At 33.3% G+C, this 13,547-nt stretch overlaps 1 protein-coding gene across 2 annotated transcripts in view; it reads left to right on the forward strand.

Moving 5' to 3' along the window:
• abca4b (ATP-binding cassette, sub-family A (ABC1), member 4b) overlaps positions 1-13,547 on the forward strand; it is a 91,686-nt gene that overhangs the window by 56,520 nt on the left and 21,619 nt on the right. The window contains exons 20-29 of one of the 2 annotated variants that reach the window (XM_021467019.3): positions 1,206-1,383; positions 1,473-1,604; positions 2,837-2,976; positions 7,437-7,574; positions 9,618-9,799; positions 11,201-11,300; positions 11,395-11,600; positions 12,199-12,253; positions 12,373-12,438; positions 12,842-12,999. In XM_021467019.3, the coding sequence (XP_021322694.1) occupies positions 1,206-1,383; positions 1,473-1,604; positions 2,837-2,976; positions 7,437-7,574; positions 9,618-9,799; positions 11,201-11,300; positions 11,395-11,600; positions 12,199-12,253; positions 12,373-12,438; positions 12,842-12,999 (1,355 nt within the window). The remainder of the gene's footprint in view (positions 1-1,205; positions 1,384-1,472; positions 1,605-2,836; positions 2,977-7,436; positions 7,575-9,617; positions 9,800-11,200; positions 11,301-11,394; positions 11,601-12,198; positions 12,254-12,372; positions 12,439-12,841; positions 13,000-13,547) is intronic. The other variant, XM_005163328.5, reaches the window with a different exon arrangement.

Here is a 13,547-nt window from a genome sequence, read left to right on the forward strand (position 1 = left end):
GTTTTCAACATCCTGAAATATGATTTTTTTTTTTAGGTAAATTAAAGTACTGAGTCAATATCAGCTATTGCTGTTGTTATTGCTTTAACTGTGGAGGGTAATTAATATGCAAATATAGTTAGTGTAAGGCTCTCTAAAATGTGTGGTGTTTAAGCTATTATTAAAGTATCCAAAAAATCAAAACTAGTCATATGACTTTGTTAACTTACATTTCCAGTTTTGTGGAACTGTGCATGTCAGTAAAAAAAAAAAAAGTTTGCCCTTCTAATCTTTAATTGAAATCTAAAAATGCACTTCTTGTTTGTTTTCAGTTAAATTATTGGATTATGTGATTTTGAGGTAATGGGCGAAGCGTAGCGTGGGGTTCAACTGTCAGTTTTGACAACAAACAGAAATTATGAGCAAGATGGGTCTGTTAGGTTGTAATAACTATTCTAAAACCCCTTTCCCAATCTATCTGAATGAAATGACTTTATTATATATATATATATATATATATATATATATATATATATATATATATATATATATATATATATATATATATATATATATATATATATATTTATAGTCGGAATTATGAGCCTCCTAAATTATTAGCCCCCCTGTTTATTTTTTCCCCAATTTCTGTTTAACAGAATTTTTTCAACACATTTCTAAACATAATAGTTTGTTCTGTAGACTATAGAAAAAAATATAGCCTAAAGGGACTAATAATTTTGACCTTAATATGGTTTTAAAAAAAAAAAATAAAAACGGCTTTTATTCTTGCCGAAAGAAAACAAATAAGACTTTCTCCAGAAGAAAAAAAAATATTATCAGACATACTGTGAAAGTTTTTTTGCTTTGTTAAACATAATTTGAGAAATATTTAAAAAAAGAAAAATAAAATCAAAGAGGGGCTAATAAATCTGACTGTTAGTATATATTATTCTATATATAGAAAAAAAAAGCCACTCTGTTAGCTCATTTAAAATTCAATTTCTCTAGGAACTGGATAACAACACGAAAAAAATAACAATCGCTGCTTTAAAGTTGGAAATATAGATGGATTGAAAATGCTGATTCTGCACTTGTCAGGTTGTAGAAAGTCTAAGAAGTGTTTAATATTTCTGGTGAGTTTCAGGACCGGTATGTGTACCTGACCCTGTTATTTTGGCAGCTGTTTGTCTTCTTCAGTGTCTGTTCTGTATGTTTTCCTACAGAAAATCCATTCTTTGAGCCTGAGCCGGAGAGTCTGTTAATAGGAGTGTCAGTACAGGATTTGGTGAAGATGTATAATCGATATTCCAGACCTGCTGTGGACTGTCTCAATATGAACTTCTATGAGAGCCAGATCACTTCTTTCCTGGGTCACAATGGGGCAGGAAAGACCACCACCTTGTGCGTTAGGACTGTCTTTTTATCTATGAAATGGAAGCATGAATTTAGTGTATTTTGTGTAATTCATATATACACGTCTACTCTTGTAGGTCCATTCTGACTGGGCTATTTCCACCCACCTCTGGAACAGCTTACATTTATGGAAGAGACATTCGTACAGAGATGGACGCCATACGACAGTCACTGGGCATGTGTCCACAGCACAACATCCTCTTCAAACAGTGAGTGCATTTTCTTTCTTTTGAAATGATTGTAATTAGGGTTTAAAATAAACTTTTTTTTTAATAACTGGCCAATTTGGCTACATTTTTGCTTAGGTTAGGCTGCTAGCCATATAGGTCATAAAAAAAAAAAATCATACAATTTTATATACATCAAATTATTTTTGATTATCATCAGTATTATTAATTATGTTTGCATATTTAAAAAAAAATTACACTTTACCCAGTTTGTAAGCCATTATATACATAATTGTATATAATTTATGAATCCTAGTTATAGTTTCTGTAGCCAATCAAAAAATTTTAAGGGGGCTTTAAAGTCTATTAAAATTGCTTTGAAAAGTAAAAGCTGCTTTGTTCAAACAAAACTAAAACACATTAGACTTTCTCTAGAAGAAAAAAAATAATTATAAATGAAAAAAAAATATATATATATATATAATTTATTCCTTTACACATCATTAAAAAAACAATAAAATAATTGTAATTATGCCATCAAGTGTTTGAATATGTATTGATGACGGTGTTGCAACAAAGGTAAATGTCCACTTGCAGCTTTATTATAAAAAGAATGTTCAGGCAGGTAGGGGTCAAAACAGGAGCAAAAAGGGTAAAAAATTAGTAAATCCAACAAACAGGGAAGAGGTTGAGGTAGGGGGCAAGCAATCACAAAACAAAGAACAGTCCAGAATCAAAACAGGCAGGGCAAAACATGAAACAAAAGGGGGTCACACACCAGAAACACCGCTCGGCGATGCGCAGCACCATGAATTTCAGAATTCTAAACATGGGTTTTTATCGGGGTACACATACCGGTGCCGCAAGTCGGCGCCCAGCCACGACTCTGAGCATGCGAATGTGCAGGTCTGGTATGCACCTTAAATGAAAGTTTTTCTCAGTCTAATTTATGTGTAGATTTTACTTTAAAGACCAGGAAAAGGAGTTATTCTTTGCTATAAAAGTGATATTACTGAACATACACACAGGAAACTGATTAACATACTAATTTTAGAGGAAAATTTCGGACGGCATTTAGAGGTTTTTGCATCTAAACTCATCATATATATATATATATATATATATATATATATATATATATATATATATATATATATATATATAGCTGGAGTGCCCTCTAGTGAGTCTGATGGGTACTCCAGCTAATAGTACATATATCTACTAATCTATGTATAATTGCCTTTAATGTGTGTGTATGATGCTGTTTTACTCAGTCTGACGGTGGAGGAGCATATTCTCTTCTACTCTCTGATGAAGGGCCGTGAACACAAGGAGGCCGAGCAGGAGGTCGAGAACATGCTGGAGGACTTGGGGCTGCCTCATAAACGGGATGAGGAAGCACAGAACCTCTCCGGTGGGTCTGATTATACACCTGAGACCATAATCTAGTAATTTATAATCTCTTATTAAGGGGTCTTACAGTTTGCCTGCCTTAGGATCTGTGTTTTGGAGTGATACTTAAGAACACAAGGAGGCAGGGGGTACTATATCTAAGCCTCTTATATGAAGCTGATCTGATTTAGGGAGATAAAATGAAGCTTCTGTTTGGGTAGACATAGAAATCCTCTGTCTTTATTCATAATGATGATCAGTCTGAGGTAAACGCAAGTGTGTTTGGACAGTACTGTTCTGTCTAAAAGCCCTGTTTAAATGTCAATAGGACCTGTAGCTAAAAAAAACCAACAAAAAAGATAATAATAATAAATAATAATAATAATAATAAGCAGGAAAAAACAGCAAAAACATCCATGTTAAATACTGAAGTATGTTGTACTACAAACAAGGAGAAGAAGACTAGTCTAACACAGATAATTGTAGTACATTTCCTTTTTAGTGGTCTAAAAAGATCAAACTGCAGTGTGTCTAATGAGGTAAATTCAAAAAAGGTAAAGGAAATATACAAATACATTGCTAGCACAAAAAGCTGTTGCATACAGAAACAAACATTAGTATATAAAAATGTAATTACTACTGAGGTAAAATAAACAAATATATTCAAAATAAATTTAAATATTTTAAACATACAAATAGTGTAAGAAATTGTAAAACAAATCTGTGCAAAATTTATAAAAAATACAAACCAAAAGCTTATTCTTAAGTGCTCATAAAAAATTACATAAAATAATTCCTCCAAAAAAAAAAAAAAAAAAAAAAAACAATCATGAAGGTTATTGACATAAGGATACATTTTTTATTTAGTGAAGATCCATTAACCTTATCAAAAGGAACAGCAACTGCATTTTTAGTGTTACAAAACATTAAATAAATGTTGTTCTTTTGAACTTTCTATTTTTCAAAATTCTGAAAAAGTAAATCGTCAGGTCAAGTAACAGATCAGTATTGTTTAATCAGTGGTTCTCAAAGTGGGGTCGGGACCCCCGAGGGGTCGCGTGACAAAATAGGGGGGGTCGCCTGGTGATTTCCAAAAATCTATTTATTTTTTTCAAACCATATTAATTACCATAAGTTATCTATAACCTACTGAAGAGAAAAAAAAGTTATATAGTTTATAGTTACTATATACTTTATAGTTACTATGTAGTTACTATAATAGCTTATAGTTACTAGTTCTATGGGGTTGTGACCCCTGGGGTAATAACATTATATTAAAGACACAGCAATATCGTCAGATGCAGCAGATTGATTTTATAACACCAGGTTAAACTTTCTGGCCCATTTACAGCATTGATATACATTAAAAAATAAAAAGAAGAATAGATTTGGGTATATTAGTGTGTGTGTGTGCACCATTGCATTTATGACCACTGTATATATAACCACCTCAGAGGATATTGGGGGTCGCGACTCGAGTCACTGGCGGCAGGCACTTTTTTCCAGGGGTTTCAGTACAGCGTAACCGCTACTGCGTCATCGGGTGGGCGTGGCCTATCTGTGAATTTGCATAGGTCACGGATCATGCGCAGATTGTGAAAACAGCCGTTTGATTCAGATACCTGTACGTATTGCAGGGGTTTCGTGTCAAATGCCTTTTATATGCAGTACTAAATAGCTGTCCTGATCGCAGGTGTTTCATGTGAAGTCAGTGAATGTTATATTAAACAAATTAACTTAAGATACCTCTCAGATTACATTAATACTGTTATAACTTAAGATACCTGTCCCGATCCCACGGCTTTTGTGCCAAAAACTTTATATATACATTAACATCAGATACCTGTCCTGATCCCAGGTGTTTCATGTATGATCACTTTTTTATATATTAACATCAGATACCTGTCCTGATCTCAGGGGTTTTATGTATGATCACTTTTATATTATATACAGTAACATCAGATACCTGTCCTGATCCCAGGGGTTTTATGTATGATCACTTTTATATTATATACAGTAACATCAGATACCTGTCCTGATCCCAGGGGTTTCTTGTATGATCACTTTTATATTATATACAGTAACATCAGATACCTGTCCTGATCCCAGGGGTTTTATGTATGATCACTTTTATATTATATACAGTAACATCAGATACCTGTCCTGATCCCAGGGGTTTCATGTATGATCACTTTTATATTAGTTAACATCAGATACCTGTCCTGATCCCAGGGGTTTTATGTATGATCACTTTTATATTATATACAGTAACATCAGATACCTGTCCTGATCCCAGGGGTTTCATGTATGATCACTTTTATATTATATACATTAACATCAGATACCTGTCCTGATCCCAGGGGTTTCATGTATGATCACTTTTATATATATTAACATCAGATACCTGTCCTGATCCCAGGGGTTTTATGTATGATCACTTTTATATTATATACAGTAACATCAGATACCTGTCCTGATCCCAGGGGTTTTATGTATGATCACTTTTATATTATATACAGTAACATCAGATACCTGTCCTGATCCCAGGGGTTTCATGTATGATCACTTTTATATATATTAACATCAGATACCTGTCCTGATCCCAGGGGTTTCATGTATGATCACTTTTATATTATATACATTAACATCAGATACCTGTCCTGATCCCAGGGGTTTCATGTATGATCACTTTTATATTATATACAGTAACATCAGATACCTGTCCTGATCTCAGGGGTTTCATGTATGATCACTTTTATATTATATACAGTAACATCAGATACCTGTCCTGATCTCAGGTGTTTCATGTATGATCACTTTTATATATATTAACATCAGATACCTGTCCTGATCCCAGGGGTTTCATGTATGATCACTTTTATATATATTAACATCAAATACCTGTCCTGATCCCAGGTGTTTCATGTATGATCACTTTTATATATATTAACATCAAATACCTGTCCTGATCCCAGGTGTTTCATGTATGATCACTTTTATATTATATACAGTAACATCAGATACCTGTCCTGATCCCAGGGGTTTTATGTATGATCACTTTTATATATATTAACATCAAATACCTGTCCTGATCCCAGGTGTTTCATGTATGATCACTTTTATATGTATTAACATCAAATACCTGTCCTGATCCCAGGTGTTTCATGTATGATCACTTTTATATTATATACATTAACATCAGATACCTGTCCTGATCCCAGGGGTTTTATGTATGATCACTTTTATATTAGTTAACATCAGATACCTGTCCTGATCCCAGTTGTTTTGTGTATGATGACTTTAAATAAAAATAGAAAATAAATATGAGTTATGTTAATTAACTAAGATCGAGAAAGAAAAATTAACCACGATTTATTACAGAAAATGTGGTATTTATTTGTTTAAACATGACTGAATACCATATTTTAAACTACAAAAACACGGTTAATCTTACCACAACCATTATTATTTGGTTTAAAATGGAAGTACAAAAGCCCAGAGACAGTAAAACGGAGTAAAACGAGGTCAGCCGTTTTTGCTAATGAAATCTTTAAAATATAACATTATAAAAACAAAAAAATAACCTGTATGATTGTTTTTTTCCTCGTTATCCACCGCGGTAGGTTCTTTATCCATAATCATCCTGTTTGAAATGACCGCGCTAAAAAAGAACCTGTACTGCGCATGATCGGTGACCTCTCAGTATTGTTTTTTTTTAAGGGGGCGTTTCCCAAACACCGACCGAGCCACGCCCATTTTACGTCGTGGTAATGAAACCCCTGGAATTTAGTGCATGCCAGTCACTGGCATTGTCATTTTGGGGGTCGCTGGCTGAAAAAGTTTGGGAACCGCTGGTTTAAACGATTCATGACTTTTCCTTGACAATAGATCATTCTTTAATTGTTTTAGTGGTCTTTTTTGTACTTTAGTATAACTGTTACCACTTATAATAATTCCGTTTCATTTTCAACAAACCCACTACAACTGCTATTATTAAATGATACAAAATGGATGACAGAATGTCGTTTTTTGGGTGAACTGTCCCTTTAATGTCCTACAACTGCTACTTGGTCTCATTGTTGATTCTTAATTTCTCAAACTTGCTGTTATTTTTCAAATTAGCTATTTTATTTCTCATAAATGGTGGCTTTATTTCTATATAAACTATAGATCTGCTGCTATGACTTCATATAACTATAGGCCTATCTAAGAACTAAATCTTTATACAATGGACTTGCATGGTTGGTAACTGCCAAATGCAAACGTTTATTTTTGACATCCATATCAGGGACAACAATGGCACAGTTCAACTGCAATGTCATTTGATCTTAAATATCCCTGATGGTTTTACTTTTTTTTGCGTCTTTTCATTTAGTTTTTCCAGTTTAATGTGCTGCATGTGCAATTATTTGTGCAAGAGTAAAAACATCAAGCATTAATGTCAGTGTCTTAATAAACTTTTTGTGTACTGACCCTCTTTAGGTGGTATGCAGAGGAAGCTGTCAGTGGCGATGGCTTTCGTTGGAGGCTCTAGGGTGGTGATACTGGATGAGCCGACCTCAGGTGTAGATCCTTACTCCAGACGCTCCATTTGGGACCTGCTCCTCAAATACCGCACAGGTACTGCCACCTTCAGGAAAACAAAAACACTGCTGCTACGGCTGATCATGCAGTTAGAGATAGTAATTTAAATTCTATTATCATTTACTCACTTGACTTGCTTCTTCCTAAATGTAATTTTTAAAAGTTTTAAAACGTCTGTTAAACACAAGAGTAGATCTTTTGAAGGATATTTGAAATCTACTTTGGTCATATGTGGAAGTCAGCTGCTATGTTTAGATGTATGCATAACAATTTAAATATCATTTATAAAACTTTTGCGAATGAAACACAGATTTCTATTACATGTGTTCAAGAGAACAAAAATCTTTCCAGAGAAATGACCACAATATATGTACAGTTATCTGCAACCAGAAATTACTTTTACTATAGATAAAATAAGTTACCTCAGATCTGCAGAGGACACACATGGTATCATAATTTTATCTTGCGTTTGTAGGCAGTGCCTAATGTTTGTGAAAAGGTTAGTGTAAGACAAATCTATAAAATTAATATAACCATACTAAATCATATGGAGGATGAACTTTCAGCTGGGTGTTTCAAAAATTATTAAAACCATGCAAAATTTGTTGATGCCCTTTCTATGTGAATTTATTTGGTAATTTTTTTTATTTGTGTGTCTTTATTGGATTACACTTTTATCCAGCTCAATTTAGCTCATATATATATATATATATATATATATATATATATATATATATATATATATATATACACACACAGTTGAAGTCAGAATTATTAGCCCCCCTGAATTATTAGCGTCCGTGTTTATTCCCCCTTGTTTCTGTACATTTCTAAGCATAATATTTTTTGAAACTTTTTTTCTAATAACTGATTTATTTTATCTTTGCCATGATGACAGTAAATAATATTTTACTTGATATTTTTCAAGACACTTCTTTGCAGCTTAAAGTGACATTTAAAGGCTTAACTAGGGTAATTAGGTTAACTAGGCAGGTTAGGGCAAATAGACAAGTTATTGTATAACAGTGGTTTGTTCTGTAGATTGTCGAAAAAAATAGCTTCAAAAATTAATGACTGCTTTTATTCTAGCTGAAATAAAACAAATGAGACTTTCTCCAAAAGAAAAAATATTATCAGACATGTGAAAATGTCCTTGCTCTGTTAAAAATCATTTTGGAAATATTTAAAGAAGAAAAAAAAATCTAAAGGGGGCTAATAATTCTGACTTTAACTGTATATATATATATATATATATATATATATATATATATATATATATATATAGCACTTATAAATTATGATAAAATAAGCACTTTACATCATCAAGCACACAGCAAAATCCTCAGAGTAAAATTCAGTTAAAAAAATACTCACTTCAGAGAATATTTGGTCCCTCTTTAAATTGAGTAAAATTTACTCAGCAGCAGAGTTAAAGTTAATGAGACAACAATGGGGTTAGTAAAAGGGATGATTGAGCACTCATGACGAACACCTGCTGTTAATAAGCAGAAACAGCAGAAAAGCAGCAGCATTTCCGTTTATTGCTTACCTGTTTGACTATTTCTGTCAGATGTTCAAAAAAGTCCATAAGAGATTTAAATAACTGTTTTAAATATTTACATTTTATTTAAAAAAATAAAATAAAAAAAGGAAAATGTTTTTTTCCCCTGATGTCATCATCATGGAAAAAAAAAAGAATTAATACAAAAGTGTTAAAAATTTAAATATTATTATTAATTATTCATCTCGCTGCTGGTGAAGAGAGTGCGAAAGACCAAAGTCAGTATCAATACTATTGCACAGTATTTCTAGTGTTGATAAGAAAGTGTCTGGTGCATACAGAGAAGAGAAAGTGTGTGTTAAAGGTTGTTTGTGCATTGTTTATGCTGTGCATTTTTGGGTTAGGTAATGTGTATGAGCATGGTTGCATGGCAACTTAGCTAGAGGTTTCCAGTTACATTAGAGGTTTGGAAACCCTTGAGCATATGTAAATGATGACAATTTTTTGAACTATTCCTTTATGCTTGTGTTGTTTGTAAATGGTATGGGTTGCTTTGCTCGCATGCACACTTGCTCCAGGACGCACAGTGATACTGTCCACTCATCACATGGACGAGGCAGACCTGTTGAGTGACAGGGTGGCCATCATCTCTAAAGGCAAACTGCACTGCAGTGGTTCTCCTCTATTTCTGAAGAACTGCTTCGGTGTCGGTTTCTACCTCACCCTGGTGAGACGCATGAAAGACCAGCGCAAGAAGGAGGTGAGATTTACACTATAAGTTTGGAAACAGTAAGCTTTGTTAATGTTTTAAAAGATGCAGATTCTGCTCACCAAGGCTGCATTTATATGATGAAAACTACAGTAAAAACTGTAAAATTGTAAAAGATTATTACAATATTAGATATTAAATTATGTAATTTTTTCTGTGATTTAAAGCTGAATTTTTATTCTCATTACTCCAGTCTTCAGCATTACATGATCCTTCATAAATCATTATAATATGATTATTTACTGTTCTTTTATGATCAGTTAAACTGTTACAAAATCACTGATAATGATTACAATTATCAGTGCCGTTTTTTCTTTTCTTGCTTCATAATATTGTGGAAACTGTTACATTAGACTTTTAAGAGTCTTCGATAAAAATGAAATTTAAAAAAATAATAGCTTTTTATTTGCAATCTTTTTTTTTTACATTATCAATGCATTTTTTTGTAAAAGAAAAACATTATGTGCACATTTTATGTGAATGTATTTGTTAAACTTGTTTCCATCATAGTTTACGCACATTTCGATTTATCGGATAAAATTTTTATTCAACGTATGTGTATATGTATGTGTATAAAGCCTATATTTTCTTTCAGTGAATAATTAAACACCTGAAAAAGAAAATATTAGTTTGACTGTTCCCCAACAGACATTATACTGACTATAAGTAACATTTCAACTACAGCTTATTCTATTTGTTTAAATCCTAAACTAGCACATTACTACTCTAATAAAAGTAGTTAGCATATTCATAGCAATGTTACTTAGTCAACAGTTCGTCTAAATAGGACCCTTAACAAAAAAAAAGAAAGATACGTAGGAAAGACAAAATAATAATAATAATAATAATAATAATAATAATAATAATAATAATAAAATTGTATATATATATATATATATATATATATATATATATATATATATATATATATATATATATATATATATATATATATATATATATTATTATTTTTATAAAGTCTAAAGAAATTATGAGGCATCAGGCATCTATTAAAAACTAAAGAAATGTCACAGAAACTTTACAGTTAAAGTCAGAAATATTAGGCCCCCTTTGAATTTTGTTTTCTTTTTTAAACATTTCCAAATGATGTTAAAACAGATGTTACATAATAATTGAAAAGAAGAATAGCCTTTTTTTGTTTTCATAGTGGCCTTAAAATGACATAAAACACCTTAGCAACAACAGATCTACCAATATTCCATGGCACATTAGCATCAGCAAACTGTATTTTGGCAATAATCACTGCCGCTCTCCTATTAAAAATATCCATGAGGTTTAAGAAGCAACAAAACCCTTAAAATAGCAAAACCTTCGACTCTGAGTTTGATGAGTACAGTGATGTTGCTTTTATTTTTAATCTGTACTCTTCAGAATGAGTGTGACTGTGCATCTGAATGTTCCTGCACCTGCTCCACCTGCACTAGATATAAAGAGGAGAGTCAGGCTCTACAGCCCGAGAGAGTACTGGATGGTCAGTGTTCTCAAAACTCAACACAAATACAAGAAATGAACTCCCTTTTTATTCTCCTTTCATCAAAACGACCTCATTTTTTTTTCCATCTTAGGGAACGTTGAAAGCATCACTACTCTGATTCATCACCATGTACCGGAAGCGAAGCTGATTGAAATGATCGGTCAGGAGATGACCTATCTGCTGCCAAATAAAGGCTTTAAATATCGAGCGTACGCCAGCCTTTTTCGAGAACTGGAGGAAACGCTGGGTGACATGGGCCTCAGTAGCTTTGGCATATCGGACACATCACTGGAAGAGGTGGGGGACATTTTCTTACTAATTGTAATGGTAGTGAAACCAGTGGACAGACTGTTGAATTCATATAACTAGTGTTTGTGTTTGGGTGTGTTTACATTTGGCAGGAATATTTCAATTTAAAGATCTCTAGATTGCTATGTTAGTGTGATTTACTTGAATATGTTTGAATGCTTTTTTTTTTAACTAAAACAAAAAGATTTCTAAAAATATATATCATGTTGCCTAGTTAACCTAATTAACCTAGTTACGCCTTTAAATGTCACTTTAAGCTGTATAGAAGTGTCTTGAAAAGTATCTAGTCAAATATTATTTACTGTCATCATGGCAGATAAAATTAAACAGTTATTAGAAACGAGTTATTAAAACTATTATGTTTAGAAATGTGTTAAAAAAATCTTCTGTGTTAAACAAAAATTTGGGGGAAAAATTAACAGGCAGGGCTAATAATTCAGGGGGGCTAATAATTCTGACTTAAACTGTATATCTATGTGAACATAAATAAAATTTTTTCAAATTGCCATTAGACTGCATTGTACTGTGCTGTACAGATGAATTTCTGCTCACTGGTGATTCAAGAATCTGTGTTGTGTGTGTCTAGATCTTTCTGAAAGTTACAGCAGATGGAGAGGCAGCCAACAGCTCTGTCACACCAGGTAAATTAAACCTGCATTTACAAGAATAAAAACTTATTGTATATCTTATTAATATATTTTGAAGTATTGTTCATAACCCAGTAGCTTAAAAGCTTGTGTTTGACATTCAAACCCCTCAGAGCAATGGATGCTACAACAGAGGAAAAATGGCAATGGTTTCATGAAAGACACAGGTCTTGCTGAAGGTGAATTGAGATCGCAGATCTCAGCTTTGCTTAGCACTTATGCTAAGAAGCTAACAGGGCGCTATAATGGATTTGATCAAGCTGTGCTATGCTTTATGTAGAGCTTAAGCTTGTTGAGAAAGCAGACCAGCTTAGACCAATGTGAATTCCAATGCAGGTCTAGGCTGGTTTTTGCTCACTAGTGCTGGTGAACCAGTCCATCACGCTGAACGATTGGCTCAAAATGGTTCCTGGTTAAGCTAGTTAATTGAAAGTAATCTTGCTGCTATGGGAGCTGAGCTAATTCGTTTTCTCTGGTCAATTAGCCCGGACAAGCTGCAGCAAAAATACAACATTGTTGACCAGCTGTGCAGTTTTTACAGCGGATCTAATTAGATTATGTGTGTATCTGGTCTGGTTACAGATGCTAACGGTGTGGGAGCCTCACTGGAGTCTGACAGCAGTGAAGGTAGAGCCTCCAGACAGGTTAAGGGCTTTAGTTTGGTCCTTAAGCAGTTCCACGCTCTTCTAGTCAAGAGGTTTCATCACGCCACACGCAGCCACAAAGACTTCCTAGCACAGGTAAGATGAAAGTATATGTGGACTAGGATGACCAATTCCCAAAGGAGGACAAAAATGAACATTTGAGTAGGGGTGTAACGCTACACTAAACCGATATATAATTTCAGTTCAACATAAAAAAAGCAACTAATCCTCACTGCCTGCTTTTTTCAGTGTATTTGGAACAGGCATTAATGTTTTGTGACAATCAGCTACAGAACTACCTGTGAAAGAAGATACAAAATTAATGAAACAATGAGAAATTAAACTTTATATTTAGGAGACTAATTCAAAAGGTTGAGCCCAGCACTTTAAATCTGAAATGCATTCTAATGAAAATGCTAGAAGGGGAGGTCTGTCTATAGGTCCATTTATATTTACATTGTTTTTCTATGTAAACTTGCTAGACAGACATGTGGAACCTTTATATACGTGCGTCTTTTGCAGCATCTCACACATGAGTGAGTTTTTAAAGTTCGTCAAGATAAAAGAATTTGACTTTTACATGCAATGTGGCTTTTTAATGTCAGTTCCAAAGCAGTGGACCACTCAGAAGACCTCTGAGGCAG

Source organism: Danio rerio, chromosome 2 (genome assembly GCF_049306965.1).
Source record: "Danio rerio strain Tuebingen ecotype United States chromosome 2, GRCz12tu, whole genome shotgun sequence".
Classification (NCBI taxonomy): Eukaryota; Metazoa; Chordata; class Actinopteri; order Cypriniformes; family Danionidae; genus Danio; species Danio rerio.